This window comes from Panthera pardus, unplaced genomic scaffold (assembly GCF_024362965.1).
Source record: "Panthera pardus isolate Hobbes unplaced genomic scaffold, ASM2436296v1 HiC_scaffold_22, whole genome shotgun sequence".
NCBI classification, from domain to species: domain Eukaryota; kingdom Metazoa; phylum Chordata; class Mammalia; order Carnivora; family Felidae; genus Panthera; species Panthera pardus.
In genome coordinates this window covers 47688460-47707689 of record NW_026526788.1, presented here as the reverse complement: position 1 = coordinate 47707689, position 19230 = coordinate 47688460, and the positions used below count along the sequence as shown (strand labels likewise).

General features: G+C 39.5%; 1 protein-coding gene across 1 annotated transcript; it reads left to right on the top strand.

Annotated features, from left to right (window-relative positions):
• The first annotated feature begins 17715 nt into the window (after nucleotides 1-17715).
• On the top strand, nucleotides 17716-18780 carry LOC109264285 (olfactory receptor 6C74-like). Its single transcript, XM_019444219.2, has one exon. It carries the CDS (start codon nucleotides 17733-17735, stop codon nucleotides 18693-18695), a length of 963 nt encoding a protein of 320 aa, XP_019299764.2. The 5' UTR covers nucleotides 17716-17732; the 3' UTR covers nucleotides 18696-18780.
• Nucleotides 18781-19230: the final 450 nt, after the last annotated feature.

The window sequence follows — 19230 nt, the reverse complement described above, 5'->3', positions numbered from 1 at the left end:
CCCTATGACCCAGCAATAGCACTGCTAGGAATTTACTCAAGGGATACAGGAGTGCTGATGCATAGGGGCACTTGTAACCCAATGTTTATAGCAGCACTTTCAACAATAGCCAAATTATGAAAGAGCCTAAATGTCCACCAACTGATGAACGGATAAAGATGTGGTTTATATATACAATGGAATACTACTTGGCAATGAGAAAGAATGAAATATGGCCATTTGCAGCAATGTGGATGGAACTGGAGGGTATTATGCTAAGTGAAATCAGTCAGTCAGAGAAAGACAGATACTATATGTTTTCACTCATATGTGGATCTTGAGAAACTTAACCGAAGACCATGGGGAAGGGGAAAAAAAGAGTTACAGAGAGGGAAGGAGGCAAACCATAAGAGACTGTTAAATACACAGAACAACCTGAAGGTTGATGGGAAGGTGGGGGAGAGAGGAAAGTGGATGATGGGCATGGAGGAGGGCACTTGTTGGGATGAGCACTGGGTGTGGTATGGAAACCAATTTGACAATAAATTATATTTTAAAAAGCTAATAAAATGAAATAAAATAAAATAAAATAAAATAAAATAAAATAAAATAAAATAATGGGAAGTAAGATCCCAGTTTCTGTTTTCACAAACTATATTTGATTCTCATAAATTGTTTTCTGACATTAAGCAGGGGTTGCCTTTATATTCCTAAGATCTGCTAAGCATGTATGCTAGATCCATCAAGGATATACTGTTTCTAAATATTAACTCTAATTAGGATCTATCTCTGACATTTTCTTATACTTCTACCCAGTTGTTGTCCTGTAATTTTAGTTCCACAGAGTATTAAATAGTCAGGGATATGTGTTTGTTGGTGAGGTTCCTCCAGGATCTTTGTGTACTTACCATAATACCACATGACCAGTCAGGGAAGGGAAGGAAAGGGAAGACTTGGCCCCGGTTAACTTTAAAATTTCACACACAGTTTTTCCCCCCTAACATAGTATCTTAAGCATTACTCATTATTGTATACATTATTATGATTTAAATGTATGCATAATATTTACTTATATTTATTTCATCAATTATTCAGCTATATAGTTTACAGTTATAACTTGTCACAGGCCATGGTTAAATTGCCATATTATTAACATATTCTTTGATGGCATTAGGCCAGGGAACTCAGGAATGCTACCTTGGCCTGGAAAAATTCTCCATTCAGTTAACTTCTTGGGGAATATACGCACAAAGAAATCCAGCTAAGACATGATCACTGACTAGAACTACAGTTCTATGATGCTCATTTTTTTTTTAATTTTCCTTAAATTTTAGTTAGTTAACATACAGTGCAATTTTGGTTTCAGGAATGGAATTCAGTGATTCATCACTTACATATAATACCCAGTGCTCATCACAACAAGTTCCCTCTTTAATACCCATCACCCATCTAGCCCATCCTCCACCCACCTCCCCTCCATCCACCTTCAGTTTGTTCTCTATCATTAAGACTCCCTTGTGGTTTGTTTCCCTCTCTCCTCTTTTTACCCCTCCCATATGTTCATCTGTTTTGTTTCTTAAATTCCACATATGAGTGAAATCATATACTTGTCTTTCTATGATTGACTTATTTCGCATAGCATGATATACTCTAGCTCCATCCACATAATTGCAAATGGCAAGATTTCATTCTTTATTATGGCTGAGTATTATTCCATTCTGTGTGTGTGTGTGTGTGTGTGTGTGTGTGTGTGTGTGTACACATATACACGTCTTCCTTATCCATTCATCAGTTGATGGACATTTGGGCTCCCTCCACAGTTTGGCTATTATTGATAATGCTGCTATAAACATTGGGGGGAAGGTACTCCTTCAAATTTGTATTTTTGTTTTTGTTTTTTCAATATATGAAATTTATTGTCAAATTGGTTCCCATACAACACCCAGTGCTCATCCCAAAAGGTGCCCTCCTCAATACCCATCACCCACCCTGCCCTCCCTCCCACCCACCATCAACCTTCAGTTTGTTCTCAGTTTTTAAGAGTTTCTTATGCTTTGGCTCTCTCCCACTCTAACCTCTTTTTTTTTTTTCCTTCCCCTCCCCCATGGGTTTCTGTTAAGTTTCTCAGGATCCACATAAGAGTGAAAACATATGGTATCTGCCTTTCTCTGTATGGCTTATTTCACTTAGCATCACACTCTCCAGTTCCATCCACGTTGCTACAAAGGGCCATATTTTGTTCTTTCTCATTGCCATGTAGTACTCCATTGTGTATATAAACCACAATTTCTTTATCCATTCATCAGTTGATGGACATTTAGGCTCTTTCCATAATTTGGCTATTGTTGAGAGTGTTGCTATAAACATTTGGGTACAAGTGCCCCTATGCATCAGTACTCAAATTTGTATTTTTGTATCCTTTGGATAAATACCTGAGAGTGCGACTGCTGGATCATAGGGTAGTTCTAGTTTTAGTTTTTTGAGGAACCCCCATACTGTTCTCCAGAGTGGCTACACCAGTTTGCTCATTTAATGCCTTTTATAGGCAGACAAAAATTCATTAGGAAAGAGTCAGGTATAAGGTACCAAACAGGGGGTCTGGAAAATTAATATTCATTCTAACACTAATTCTTGACATTCTAAGAACCTAGCCAAACATCACGTTGAAGGAATAATTAAATCTAGATATTGCATGTGAATTAGAATTTTGAGTGACCACATCCAACCCAGATAAATAGTTATTCTAGGCCTTACTATTCATTTCTTTAATAAAAGGGAAATAAAACTAACTAGAGCAAAGGATCATCATGGGGATAATGAGATAAACCCAAATTAGCACAGTATTATGCAAGTATTAAATATTCAGTAAATGCCATTTTCGTTCCTTCATTTAATCTTTCAGTATATATTTACCAAGCACCTATACTTGCTTGGACTGTGCTAGGCAACCAACACCACTACACTTTCCATCATTATCTGCACCACCATCATCATCGTCACCATCATCATCATCGCCATACTCCATTGTTCATGAGGGTTCTACCTGCATTGAAGTTCACAGATCATTACCATGGAGGATTCAGAAATGTAAATAAAGGTTAGGTTTTAATTAGATCAAAACTGAGAATCAGAGAATAAATGTTTTGTGATAATAGTAAGTAGACTATTTCAAATTGGTGGAAAGTTATGTTTTGCTATAAATTCTTTAGCCTCTAAAATATATATCACAATTTCTCCTTCATTTTGTTGCTGACACAGTCCATCCTCAGAGACCTAGGAATTGGGGGGAAGCATTTATGGAAACATGAGTATACTCCTCTGTGAGAGAGTCAGAGTTGATGTTTCCTTTGGTGTGCAATAGGCAGTCAGCAAAAAAATATACAGGAATACTGAATTTTATAGATATGCTCTAAGGCTTTTTCTGAGAGGCTCTAATATATGATCTATACAGGAGGCAAAATTAACTTTTTCTTATACTTATGAATTTAAAAATTATAATAAAATACAACATCACTGGAATGGTTAAACGTTCAAAGTGGATAAAACCCAGGGTTAACAAAGGTATGAAGCAACAGGAATTTTAACACATTACAGTGGGAATAAGAAACAATATAATCACTTGAAAAACAATGTGGCCATTTCTGATAAAATTAAATATGTATTTATCATATAACTTAGCAATCTCACATCTAAGTACTGACCTAAGAGCAATTAAAATGTATATCCATGGTAGTATTTAGTGTTTACAACAGCTTTATTCATAATAGCCAAAAAAACCAACAAATTGTCCATCAATAGGTGGCCTATCCAGAGAATGAAATACTACTCAATCATAAAAAATGAACTGATGCAATGAAATAAATGAATCTCAAAAACATCATATTGAAAAGAGAAACCAGGCCCTAATGAGTGCACATTCAATTTCATTTATGTGAAATTCTAGAAAAAGCAAAACTAATCTATAGTGATATAAAACAGCATGGAATGCCAGGGCCTGGGCACGATGGGGGTGGTGTTGACAACAACAGGAACGAAAGAACTTTTCTCAATGATAAAAATGTTATATATCTTGAATGAGGTGGAAAAAAAGATGAAAGAAGTCAGTGGATATATAGGCAAGGATAACTGACACTGATTAACAAGAGGAAACAGGGTTTCTACAATATAACAGAGGAAGGAAGAAATATGGAAACTAATAGGATTCACTAGGATGCTTCTTATTTATAATTATAATTATAATTATATTTTTAAATTATTTTTTAATATGAAATTTATTGTCAAACTGGTTTCTATACAACACCCAGTGCTCATCCCAACAGGTGCCCCTCAGTGCCCATTACCCACTTTTCCCTCCATCCCACCCCCCATCAACCCTTAGTTTATTCTCAGTTTTTAAAAGTCTTTCATGGTTTGCCTCCTTCCCTCTCTGTAACTTTTTTTCCCCTTCCCCTCCCCCATGGTCTTCTGTTAAGTTTCTCAGGATCCACATAAGAGTGAAAACATATGGTATCTGTCTTTCTCTGTATGACTTATTTCACTTAGCATAACACTCTCCAGTTTCCTCCACATTGCTACAAAAGGCCATATTTCATTCTTTCTCATTGCCAAGTAGTATTCCATTGTATTTATAAACCACAACTTCTTTATCCATTCATGGACATTTAGGCTCTTTCCATAATTTGGCTATTGTTGAAAATGTTGCTATAAACATTGGGGTACAGTCCCCCTATGCATCAGCACTCCTGTATCCCTTGGGAAATTCCCAGCAGTGCTATTGCTGGGTCATAGGGTAGTTCTATTTTTAATTTTTTGAGGAACCTCCACACTGTTTTCTAGAGTGGCTGTACCAGTTTGCATTCCCACCAACAGTGCAAGAGGGTTCCCATTTCTCCACATCCTCTCCAGCATCTATAGTCTCCTCATTTATTCATTTTAGCCACTCTGACTGGCATGAGGTGATATCTCAGTGTGGTTTTGATTTGTATTTCCCTGATGAGAAGTGATATTGAGCATCTTTTCATGTGCCTGTTGGCCATCTGGATGTCTTCTTTAGAGAAGTGTCTATTCATGTCTTCTGCCCATTTCTTCACTGGATTATTTGTTTAATGCTTCTTGTTGCTTCCATGGTAATAACTTTGGAAATTAACAGCAGCCATGGCCATGATCTGCTAAGGACATTGTAACCAGGGACTCAGACCCCTCAGGTATGAAGGTCCATGTTACCCTATAGGGCAAGCAAATGAAGCCAGCGGTCATGCTGGCGAAAGATGAAGAAAAACATACAGAATGAATGATCATGAAATGAGATGACGGAATATTTATGTGGCCTGATGACCAATGGCAGCAGCAGAGACTATAGCTTACCTACTTACACTTCTGCTGTAAGTCAGGTTTTTATTTGAAAAAAATATGACCAACCACTACACTGAACAATAAGTAATAGGACAGGGTGAACTTAAGGTGGTAGGCAAGTAAATCTAATTAGTGTAAAGGGCAGATTGAAGAAAACACTGCTAGGCTCCACCCATATAAACTTGGTATTCAACTTGACAGGCAACCCGTAGGATGTCTACTGAAAACTCTGCTAGCGCACTATTTTCTGGCCCTGGCGGCATATTTTGCCATGCACAAAACAAGCCAGAATGTCTAGAGAATGAATGTTGCCACAAGCAATCCTCAGTGGATGATGGGTGATAAATTGTTTTATACACACCCCACTTTCTTTCCTTCTGGGTTTGAATAACTCTGAAGAGTGTTCTACACTGCTAGGCAGAATTCCACAGTGACATTGGGCTCCAATTTCCCAGAAAAGTAACTGGCTTTGTAATACACAATTCTTTTTACTATATCACTTTCCCCCCTTCCTACTGGTCATTCATGGAATTAACCCTCTAGTAAACTACTTGTCTTCAAATCCTTGCTTCTGGGTCTGATTCTGGGGTAACTCAAACTAAGAGAGTTTTCTTCTACTACCTAGTTTTATTTCTCCAGAAATTCACGCCTTTTGTGCAAATTATATACATAGTAACAATATTAAGCTTCTTCTGTGAATCAATCCTTCCCTTCATTTTCATGGGCTGCCTTATGAGAAATGCCTTTCACGAAGAAATGCCTTTCATTTCAAAGTAACTTTGACTTCAAGGAGTTCATTAAGGACTTCCTGTTCCACCAAGGTAGAATGGCCCCTTTTTCTCCATGTCTTCTCTTTTTAAATTTAAACATCCTGGAAAAGGGGGTGGGAGGTGGGAGGGCAAGAATGGAGCAAGGGAATAGGAGGACCTTAGGCTCATCTTGTCCCACAAACACAATTGCTTAATAATCAAATCATCCTAAATACGCTGGGAATCAACTTGAAGACTAACAGAGCAAACTCCACAACTAGAGAGAGAGAAGAGACCACATCAAAGAAGATAGAAGGTGTGGATATGTGGTTTAGGGGAGAAATGGATCTCAGGTACTGCAGACCAGAGCAAACTGTGGTCACAGAGAAGGGTAGGAGAGAGTAAAGCACACGCACACAGAGGAATACACAAGAAGAACATTTCCCCAAAGCCACTGACTGGGGAAAAAAGAGGGGCTGATTATCATGAGTTTTTGCAACCAGCAGAACCTAAAGTCTGCAGTTTTAAATGTAAGCGGGCTTGTCTGCGATAGAGCCTGGAGGATGCTGTCCTACTCGTGGACAGAAGGCAGACAAACAACCTGGGAGATAGACTGTGTGGAAACACTGATTTGAAGAACTCCTGGGACACAGAGGGGAGATAATTCACTCTTCTTGGAGCAAGTCCCTAAGAGGCAGCATTCTTAGAGAGGATGCCTCACTGGAACAAAAGATCTTGCTGGAGCTGTTTGTGTCCCCTCTTCCCCACAACATAAACACAGAACCACTTGTGGGAAGCAGTGCAGCATTGACACTGGCTGCTTAACTTGCTTACAGCAAGTCCCATATCCCTGCAAACAAGAAGGACTGCCCCTCTCACTCAAGCTTGTCTCAGACTCAGCATGGAGGGCCTCTCCCCGAGAAGACCAGTGCAAGCTCCTGCCCACACCACATCTCCTAACCAGAGAGTTCTGCAGGGCTTCAGTTCTAGTGGAAGTATATCAGATCTCATTTCACAAGCAGCCAGAGCACACGTAGTTGAAACTCTCCACATTCTGGCCAAGGACCACTGCCCACTACAGGCAAGGACAACCTCTGCCAATGATGGCCCTGTGGAGAGAGCAGCCAAAATACAACAGCGGAGTACACACAGCACACATCAGGGACACTCCTTGAAGCTCTAGGCCCTGGACACTACATGAGCTCTTTTTCATAGCTATTACTCTCAAGGGCAAGAACCATAACTGGCTTTTCCAAGGCACAGAAGAAGGCAGAGACTTAGACAAAATGCCAACATGAAGGAATTCATTCCAAATGAAAGAACAAGATAAGGCCATGGCCAGAGATCTAAGTGAAGTAACATGCCTGATGGAGAATTTAAAACAACAATCATAAGGATACATGATGGGCTTGAGCAAAGAATGGAAGACTTCAGGGAGACCCTTACCACAGAGATAAAAAAGTCAAAAAGAATCAGTTCAGTCAGAAATGAAGAATGCAAAAACTGGGATTGGAAACGGGCTTGACACAATGAACAGCATGCTGGAAGAAACAAAGGAATGAGTTAGTGATACAGAAGACAAAATAATGGAAAATAAGGAAGCTGAACAAAATAGAAAAAGAAGAATTATAGAACACAAAAATAGACCTAGGGAACTCAGTGACTCCATCAAATATAATATTCATATCATAGAAGTTCCAAAAGAATAAGAGAGAAGGGGGGGCAGAAAATAGAGGAAGTACTAGCTTGAAGACCTCCCTAATCTGGGGAAAGAAACAGACATCTAGATCTAGGAGGCACACAGAATTCTCATCAAAATCAACAAAAGTAGGCCAACACTAAGATGTATTGTAATTAAACTGCAAAATACAGTGATGAAGAAAAACATCTTAAAAGCATCAAGACAAAAGAATTCCTTAACTTACAAAGGAAGACCCATAAAGCTAGCTGCAGATTTCTCAATAGAAACTTGGCAACCAGAGGGGAATGGCATGATATATTCAAAGTATTGAATGGGAAAAATATGCAGCCAAGAATGCTCTATCCAGCAAGGTTATCATTCAGAATAGAAGGAGAGATGAAGAGTTTCCCAGACAAACAAAAACTAAAGGAGTTCATGACTATTAACCAGCCCTGCAAGAAATATTAAAGGGGACTCGGAGTCTAAGGAAACACCAAAAGTGACAAAGACAAGAAAAGATCTCCAGAAATAATGACAAAACAAGTAATAAAATGGCATTAAATACATATCAACCTATAAATACTCTGAATGTGAATGGACTAAATACTCTGATCAAAAGACATAGGATGTCAGAATGGACAAAAAAGAAATTCCATCTGTATGCTGCCTACAAGAGACTCATTTTAGACCTAAACATTTGTGCAAATTGAAAGTGAAGGGATGGAGAAATATTTATCATGTATATCAATGGACATCAAAAGAGAGCTTGAGTAGCAATACTTACATCAGACAAACTTGACTTTAAAAACAAAGCCTGTAACAAGACATGAAGAAGGGCCCTATATCATAAAAAGGTTGGGGGGGGGGGCAATCCAACAAGATCTAACAATTGTAAATATTTATGCCTTCAACATGAAAGCAGCCAAATATCTAAAACTATTAATAACAAATGTAATGGAACCCATTGAGGACAACACAATAATCATAGAGGACTTTAACACCCCACTTATCACAATGGACAGATCATCTAAACAGAAAATTGACAAGGAAACAGTGACTGAATGATCCACTGGACTAGATGGACTTAACAGATATATTCAGATCATTCCATCTTAAAATAGCAGAATATATATTCTTTTCAAGTGCATATGGGACATTGTCAAGAATAGATCACATACTGGATCACAAATCAGGCCTCAACAAATACAAAAAGGTTGAGATAAAGCCTGCATATTTTTCTGAGTAACACTATGAAACTTGAAGTCAACCACAAGAAAAAATTTGGAAAGACCACAAATACATGGAGATTCAAGAACATGCTACTAAAGAATCAATAGGTCAAGTAGGAAATTAAAGAAGAAATTAAAAATACATGAACCAAATGAAAATGAAAACACAATGGGTCCAAAATATTTGGGGTGCAGAAAAAGTGGGGCTAAGAGGGAAGTATATAGGAATACAGACCCACCTGAAGAAGAAAAATCTCAAACAACCTACACTTAACATCTAAAGGAACTAGAAAAAGGACAACAAATGAAGCAAAAACCCACCAGAATGGAGGAAATAATAATCTTTATAGCGGAGAGGTGCCTGGGTGGCTCATTCGGTTAAGTGTCCGACTTCAGCTCAGGTCATGATCTCCCAGTTCATGGGTTAGAGACCCTCGTCAAGCTCTGTGCTGACAGCTCTGAGCCTGGAGCCGGCTTCAGATTCTGTGTCTTCCTCTCTCTCTCTGCCCCTCTCCCATTCACACATACTCTCTCTCTCTCTCTCAAAAATAAATAAACATAAAAAAATCAAAATGTATTATAAAAAAATAAAAATAAAAAAATAATCTTTATAGCAGAAATGAGTGATACAGAAAGTAAAAAAACAGTAGAACACATCAATGAAACCAGGACCTTTTTCTTTGAAAAAATTAGTAACATTGATAGACCTCAAGCCAGACTTATCAAAAAGAAAAGAGAAAGGACCCAGATAAATAAAATCACAAATTAGAGTGAAGAAATAACAACCAACACCACAAAAATACAAATAATTATAAGAGAATATTATGAAAAACTATATTCCAACAAATTGGACAACCTGGGAAAAGTGGATAAATTCCTAGAAATATACAAACTACCAAAACTGAAAGTGGAAGAAATAGAAAACTTGAACAGTCTATAATTAGCAAAGAAATTGAATCACTACTCAAAACTCTCCCAACAACAACAACAAAAAAGTCCAGGACCAGATGGCTTCACAGGTAACTTTTACGAAACATTTAAAGAAAAGTTAATACCTATTCTCCTGAAATTATTCCAAAAAATAGAAAATCAAGGAAAACCCAAATTCACTCTATGAGGTCAGCATTACCCTAACACCAAAATTAGACAAAGATTCCCTAAAAACAGAGAATTATAGGCCAATATCTCTGATGAACATGGATGCAAAAATTCTCAATAAAATACTAGCAAACCAAATCCAACAATATATTAGAACATTCATCACAACCAAGTGGGATTTAGTCCTGGGTTGAAGGGTGGTACAACATTCACAAATCAATCAACATGGCACACCACAGTAATAAAAGAGAGGATAATAACCATATTATTATGGTTGCAGAAAAAGCATTTTAGAAATTACAACATCTATTTATGATTAAAAACCCTCAATCAACAAAGTAAGTTTAGAGGGAATATACCTCAACATAACAGAGGCCATATAAAAAAAAAAAAAAAGAAACCACACAGCTAATATCATCCTCACTGGGGAAAAACTGAGAGCTTTTCCTCTAAGGTCAGGAACAAGACAGGGATCTCCAGTCTCACCATTGTTATTTAACACAGTACTGGAAGTCCTAGCCACAGCAATCAGACAACAAAAAGAAATAAAAGGCATCCAAATTGGCAATGATGAAGTCAAACTTTCACTATTTGCAGATGACATGATACTCGATAGAGAAAACCCCAAAGACTCCACCAAAACATTGCTAGAACTGACACACAAATTCAGCAAAGTCACAGGATACAAAATCAATGTTCAGAAATCTGTGGCATTTCTGGACACCAATAAAGAAGCAGCAGAAAGAGAAATCCAAGAATCAATCCCATTTACAATTGCACCAGAAAACAGTAACATGCCTAGGAATAAACCGAACCAAAGAAGTGAAAGACCTGTACTATAAAAACTATAAAACACTGATGAAAGAAATTGAATGACACAAAGAAATGGAAAGACATTCCATACACATGGATTGGAAGAACAAATATTATTAAAATGTCTACATTACCCAAATGGAATCTCTATCAAAATGCCAAAAGTATTTTTCTCAGAACTAGAACAAACTATCCTAAAACATGCATGGAACCACAAAAGATGCTGAATAGCTAAGCACCCATGAAAAAGAAGAGCAGGGGTGCCTGAGTGGCTCAGTTGGTAAGAGTTGGTGATCCTTGATTTCAGCTCAGGTCATGATCTTATACTTCGTGAGATTGAGTCCCACATTGGGCTCTGCACTGACAGTTCAGAACCTGCCTGGGATTCTCTCTTTCCTCTCTCTCTGCCCCACCTCTCTGCTCATGCTCTCTCTTTCTCTCTCTCTCAAATTAAGTAAATAAACATTTTTTTAAGAAGGAAAAGAAAAGATGGGGGCATCACAATTCTGGACTTCATGTTATATTAGAAAGCTATAGTAATCAAAACAGTATGGTAAAGGCACAAAAATAGAACATAGGTCAATGGAAAAGAAGAAAACCCAGAAATGAATGCACAACTGTATGGTTAATTAATCTTTGACAAAGCAGGAAACAACATCCAATGGGAAAAATACAAAATACATTTGTCTCATCAACAAATGGTGTTGGGAAAACTGGACAGCAACATGGGGAACAACGAAACTGGATCACTTTCTTACACCAAAAACAAAAATAAATTCAAAGTGGATTAAAGGCCTAAACATGAGACATGAAACCATTAAAATCCTACAGGAGAACACAACTCATAACCTCTTTGACATCAGCTAGAGCAACTTCTTACTAGATATGTCTCCTGAGGCAAGGGGAAATAAAGCAAAATTAAACTATTGGGGCTACATCGAAATAAAAAGCGTTTGTATAACAATTAACAACAAAACTAAAAGGCAACCTACAGACTGGGAGAAGATATTTGCAAATGACATATCTGATAAGGGATTAGTACCCAAAATCTATAAAGAACATGTAAAACACAACACTCAAGAAATGAATAATCCAATTTAAACATGGGCAGAAGATGTGAATAGACATTTCTCCAAAGAGGACTTACAAATGGCCAACACAAGCATGAAAAGATGTTCAACATCACTCATCATCAAAGAAATACAAATCAAAACTACAGGGGCATCTGAGTGGCTCGGTCAGTTGAGTGTCCAACTTCGGCTCAGGTCGTGATCTCACAGTTCATGAATTCAAGCCCCACGTCAGGCTCTGTGCTGACAGCTCAGAGCCTGGACCCTGTTTCAGGTTCTGTGTCTTCCTCTCTCTTCCCCTTCCCCACTCATGCTCTGTCTCTCTCTGTCTCTCAAAGGTGAATAAACATTAAAAAAAATTTAAAAAAACAAATCAAAACTACAATGAGATATATCCTCTCACCTATCAGAATGGCTAGAATTAACAACACAGAAAACAATAGTTATTGGTGAGGATACAGAGAAAAAGGAACCCTCTTACCCTGTTGGTGGGAGTATAAACTGGTACAGCCACTGTGGACAACAGTATGGAGGTTCCTCAAAAAGTTTAAAATAGACCTACCCAATGATACAGCAATTGCATGACTAGATATTTACTAAAAGAATACAAAAATACTAATTCAAAGGAATACATGCAGCATTATCTACAATATCCAAATTAAGGAAACAGCTCAAGTGTCCATCAAAAGATGAATATATAGGGGCCCCTGGGTGGCTCAGTTGGCTAGGCATCTGACTTCAGCTCAGGTCATGATCTTGCAATTCATGGGTTTGAGCCCCACATCATGCTCTGAGCTGACAGCTCAGAGACTGGAGCCTCTACTTCAAATTCTGAGTCTCCCACTCTCTACACCCCTCCCCCAACTGTGCTCTGTCTCTCCCTCTCAAAAATAAATAAACATTAAAAAAACTTTTTTAAAAGATGAATATATGAAGAAGATGTGGTATATTGTAGAATGGAATATTACTCAGTCATGAAAAAGAATGGCAACTTATCATTTGCAACAAGGTGGATGGAGCAAGTGAGTGTTATGCTGGGTGAAATAAGCAGGCAGAAAAAGACAAATACCATGTGATTTCACTCTATGTGGAAGTGAAGAAGAAGAAGAAGAAGAAAAAAGAACATAGGGGAAAAAAGAGAGAGAAATGCAAACCAAGAAATGCATTCTTCATTATAGAGAACAAACTGATGGTTACCAGAGGAGAGGTGGGGAGGAGAGGGATGGGTTACATAGTTGATCCGGATTAGGAGTGCACTTGTGATGAGCACCTGCTGCTGTACGTAAGTGTTCAATCACTATAGTTTACACCTGAAACTAATATGACACTGTATGTTAACTAACTGGAATTTAACTGAAAACTTTAAAAAAACAAGTGGAGGATCCAGAACCTTACAAACTAGTTTCACTTCTGAGATTTATAGGTAGATTTTTCTACCTCTTTCTATCCCACACAATTCAACTTAAGTAATCATTCTATATATAGTAGGAGGTTCATTAAAAAGGAAAAGACTTCCTTTGTCCATACATGAATAAAAAAGAAAACCAAGAAACCCAGAGAGGATAAATTACCCTATACCTTCAGCTCCCCCTCCTGGTCCCAAGTTGGAAGCAACTAACACACACTACCATGCTTTTCCTCACATGGACGGATGGGCATTGGATGCGATATTAATGAACTCTCTGCATCAGAATCGATGTGCCCTGGGTCCCTGTTGCCATTACTGCCTTACTTTTATGGAAATTCCATGAAGGGACAGGGGTCCTCAAAGTAGTATTAGTATTCCAGCAGCTCCACCTTCTGCCTAGAGTTCCGCATAATGAGTGTTTCTCTCCATCCCAGTCACCACTTGCCAACCTAGCATCCCCATTCTCTGTCGTCCCCCAATAACACAGATGACAGGATTTGCCTTTCTTCAAGTCTTAACTTAGCCTTCTTCCTTACGGATATAATACTAGAAATTGGAATGTTTCTAGGAATAGACCGTATTAACCAGATACACTATAAACCAAATATTCTTATTATGTAAATCCTGAATATAGCTTAGCCTAATTTTTCAAGGGTGGCTGGGGGACAGAGTAGCAAACATAATCATATTCTGCAGAGGAGCATCCACAACCTGATTTTGCTTTATCCCTCCATGTTTTGATAATCACAAATACAATTTTAAGTACTATCCTTTTCCTTATTCTAACTAGAGAACTAAACACTCAAACACAAGGAATACTGGAAAATGTCCAAGATAAATAAGATCTCAAGGTATCATTTAAAAACATAAATAAATAGTGGGTATTGGAGAGCCATGAGGGCACTATCCAGAAAAGTGGAACAATTTGAAACATTTTCCTGATGTCATCTCACCACCCCTTACGCTAGATGCAAAGTGTGATTAGTTCAGCCCATTTTTTTGAGTGTCCCCTTTGTAAACCTTTCCATTAAACCACACGCCAGTTCCTCCTCCTTCCCATGATCATTTAGGCACTGGGACTTACTCAGATGTGAGAGGTATTTTTGCACCAGGAAGCTGGCTCTGACTAAAACTAAAACCCCGTGCAAATGTGTCTTTATCTGAGAATTAAAGTGTACAGTCTCACTTCCCTCTAGCTTCTGCAACACTTCTCCAATTACTCCTTATTTTTCCTAACTTCCAACTGAGAAAATAATCATGAGGTCCAAGTTTGGCCTGGACTGAAAGCAGAGTGTGTAGATAGACAGCTGTTATAAAAATGGTATGTCTATTTGAAGGAAGGTGAGAGCCACACGAATACTTGTGAAAGTTTCTATAATATTTGCCTTGACCTTGTAGGATCAATACTGATGAGAGCAGATTCAGGCACAACAAATTTCCATCTAGTATATGCCCAGGCCTGGCTGCAAATACACTCCGGGAGCTTAGTCCAATTCTCTAGATTTCAATGGGAAGCCAGAGGCCACAGAAAAAAGGATCACTCCTGCCACTGCAGCCCAGCTGAGGTACCCAGAAGAAGCAGCTTTCTAAGCCTTTGCTTGCTATGGATACAACTTCTCCATCCTCAGGCTCACAACTGTTTCTCATGTGCATCTAGAATGAATCTGGGGATTCACTTCCAAAATACCATTTAAAAACAGAGGGACCTGCCAAGTTAGAGATGTTACACATACCACATAGCATTCCCCTTTCTTCCCTGAGGAAGAAAAAATTTGTGATTTCCTTTTTCAAGGAGATTTAGGAGCACAACGAAAATACTCTTCAGATGAAAATATGCAATGAAAAGAATCATAACGTTGGTGGAAGCATGAAGAACAATTGGCCAGGAAAGGAGGGAGGATACTTCCCTAGTATCCTCCCAAAAGCCTCATGAAGGCCAGGGTGTAATCAAGCCCTTTCTCATCATAAACTCTATTCTTTTAACAACTATGCTCTGGCTTCAGTGCATGTGGAAAATTGTAGTTTGGACTTTTACCTCAAGTAAGTAGCAACATTCAGCCTGGGATTTTGGAAACCCTTGGGAAACTGTCATATAATTTCCTCGAAAAATCTTGGCAGAGAACAAGGCAGACATCTGGGAGTCAGCATCACCACAGACAATGGGAAAATAAATAGGACGATGGCACCAGTAACTCTTGTTTTCAACAGTGACCAATTACTGCCCCAGCACACCAGCCATGCCTTTACTTTCTGCTTCTGTCTCTTCAGCATCTAATAAGGTTTGAAAGCTTGCACTCCTTGCTCCCTGGCTGGGTCCGTCCTGCTGCTGACCAAACAGTCCTGTGGCAAAAATGTCAGAGAGACTTCAAACTTGCAGCTTCTCATTGTTGATGCAGGAAAGCAAGGATGCTCCTCTACATGGGAGGTGAGGATATGCGGAGGAGCATAGTGCAGTAGAGGCTGTCTTGGAGCAGGTGTTCCCATGACAGTGGAGCACTGCAGCACAAGGACCTTGTCTCAGCTGCACCGAGGCATAAGCCTATAAGCAGCCGTCTGCTCCCAGCAACTAGGATAGCAGGTGGACAGCAATGTTGCAGGTTAGGTGGGCTTCCACACACTTGGGGAGCAGAGCCAGACCTTTCATCAGACCCTAAATAGTGTGGGAGTCCAGCTCTCGCCCAGAATTGCAGGCAGTGAAATGTGGTTGTTTTAGTCCATCTGCTGCTTTCTGGGGTTTCAGTGGTCAAGGCTGCCATGTAGCCTTATTGTGGTATGAAACATTCTGGGCTATGGAAGCAGGGCTTTGTCAGCCAGACACCGGCAGCATTGGATGTATATTCACCTCACTGTGAGTCAACAGGTTATGACAATTGCGTTTCCTTCTCCTCTTTCCCCTCAGCCCACAGCAAGGTCTTGATTTCTTAGAGGACAATAGCTGCGAGAGGAAGAAGCCCCTCCTGCCAAGAGTTAACTCCCGTGTGTGACTGGCCTCAGGCACCGTAGTGACTTGGTGACCTTCCTGGGGTCAACTGGAAGAGAAGCAGGTGCACCCTCAGGCTGTGCCACTAGGGGATGAGCAGTTTGGCTTCACGAGAGGCCCTTCAGGGGGCCTGGCACACTGTGGGGTAATGAGAGTGACACATTCCACACTGCCAGCTTTTAGCCTAATATTGAGATGCTAGAGTCAAACACCATCGTGAGAGAAGTCAGTGATTGAGAGGACTGAAGAGAGAAGAATGTTCACTGAGCTTCATGGAAGAGTGGATGTATGCATTCCAGGTTCCCAGCATATCTTCCTAAGTGGGTTAATTGTGTGAACTACTGTCAGCCCCCCTCCCTCACAGGCCAGCGTGAACCAAAGGGGCAGGTGGTAAATCCTGGATTTACAGTTTATGGCATGTTGTTGAGCAGCACCCAATGTCTCTGGTCTCCAGTCTCTTCTATAAAATGCTTGAGCTAAAGTAGATGCTCTCTCAGCCCCGTGTCATTCCACAGGCCAGTAACTCAACAGGGATTATAACTAAGGGTAGAAACAAGTAAGATCAAGCTAATCTTGCACTTAGGTTGAGAGATCAACAATAGATTTGTTCCCGTTTTAAAATATTTTGTCACCTCATTTGGAAATAGCAGGCACTCCAGATTCAGGCATTCTGGCTAAGGTCCCAGCTATGTGACTTAAGCTCTCTGGAGCTAAGCCTCAGTTTCTGCTTCTATAGAAGAAGGGGTTCATGGTTATTGTGAAGACTCATAGAAATACTGAATTTCAGAGACCAGCATAGAACAAGCATAGATCCTCAACAGATGATGATGATGATAACTCAGACCACAGAATGTGCTGCATTATTAAAAGGTATGTTCAAAGGGAATATTACTAAATAACTGTTATGTTTACTTACAAATTGATGATAGTATTAACACAATGAAATGTTTGATAACTACAAACGTGCCAATAAGTCTACTGATGATGCTCTATTTAAGCATTATCTTAATGATCATAACATTATAATTAGATTATAAGAACCAGCTGGCTAAGTGCCAGTGGGTCAGTCAATTGAGCATCCAATTTCGGCTCATGTCATGATCTCACAGTCTGTTTTCCAGCTTCACATCGCTTTGAGCTGACATTGCAGAACCTGCTTTGGATTCTCTGTGTCCTTCCCTCTCTGCCCTTCGCTCCTTCCCTCTCTCTCTCTGAAAACTGAATAAACATTAAAAAAATGTTTTAAGAACCAACTAGCTAAACCACTTTGCTATCTGCCCAGCCACTTTCTTGGATAGACAAGTAACTTAATCATGATCCCCTCAAACCTTTGTGCTCATGGTTGTTTTTATTGTAGGTTAAGACCAGCAGGGATGATGCTGTGGAAAGAGATGCCCATGGAAATGGGGAACGGGACCACTGTCCAAGAATTCACCTTGGAGGGGTTTCCTGCCATCCAACACCTGGGAAAGGTCCTCTTCCTGGTGCACCTGCTGGCCTACCTGGCATCCATTACAGGCAATGCTGTCATAGTCACCATCACCTGTGCTGACTCCCGGCTCCAGACACCTATGTACTTTTTCCTCAGCATTTTCTCCTTCTTTGAGTGTTGTTTCATAAGTGCCGTTATTCCTAAGTTGCTGGTCATCTTTCTTTTAGGCCGGCAAACCATTTCCTTTCTTGCCTGTTTCATACAAGCCTTTGTGTTTGTCTATCTGGGAGCAGCAGGTTTCCTCCTCATAGCAGTGATGTCTGTGGATCGGTACATGGCCATTTGCAAGCCTCTGCATTACCCAACCATCATGAACCTCAAGACTTGCTTCCTCTTGGTCACTGCCTGCTGTGTTTTGGCCTTCATTCTCATCACTGGTCCACTAGTAATGGTTTCCCAGTTATCGTTCTGTGGCCCCCATGTCATCCCCCACTTCTTCTGTGACCTTGATCCTTTGATTCATCTCTCCTGTTCTAATACCAGGTCTGTTGAAATGTTGGCCTTTGTCATCGCTTTGTTGATCCTTTTGACATCGCTTATCATAACCATCATTGCATACAGCAACATAGTAGTCACAATTGTGCGACTCCCATCAGCCAAGGACCGACAGAAAGCTTTCTCCACCTGCTCCTCTCACCTCATTGTCCTCTCTCTGATGTATGGCAGCTGTGTCTTTATATACGTGAAACCAAAGCAAAGGAACAGGCTGAACTCCAACAGGGAGGCTGCCCTTGTGAACACGGTGGTAACGCCACTACTCAACCCTGTCATCTACACTCTGCGCAATAAGCAGGTACAGCAGGCTCTGAAGGAGACAATGTGCAGATTGAAAATATCAAGATGAAAATAAAATCACATGGCCCTGGAATGGAAGGCTTCAGAAAAACATTTGACTTCATTCTGGCCAATGTAGCAGTCCACAGCTTTCTAGTATAGGGTCTCTGGCACACCCACTTGACCTCTGTACATTCCTGGAAAAATGGAAATCTGTTTTTCAAGGCCACATTTTATCTTAATGTGCTTACTTGTCTTCTCCCTAAATATTCCACGTTTTGATGACAGTTGATTAATTGCAAAAACGCTTATTGAATTTTTATTCTTCCCTATGATATAATCCATGTGCCTGAAATTTCCAAAATTCAGGAATTTGTATACTTATTTCACTTCTCTCTAGCTATAAACATGGCTGAGCAGAATTAATAAATATTTACCAAAAGGCATCTAGATAATTAAAATGATAGAATGCTGTATATTACGTTGTGGTTATGAAGGAAATCAAGTTAATAGTACCAGGGTTTGGGGCCGCATTACCTCTATGCCTATCCCTAGGCAATAATTGTCATAGTATCCCTCACCTTCAAATATATATGGTTTGCATC

Coding starts and splice junctions, on each gene's coding strand:
- LOC109264285 (XM_019444219.2), top strand. CDS start 17,733: ATGATGCTGTGGAAAGAGATGCCCATGGAAATGGGGAACGGGACCACT.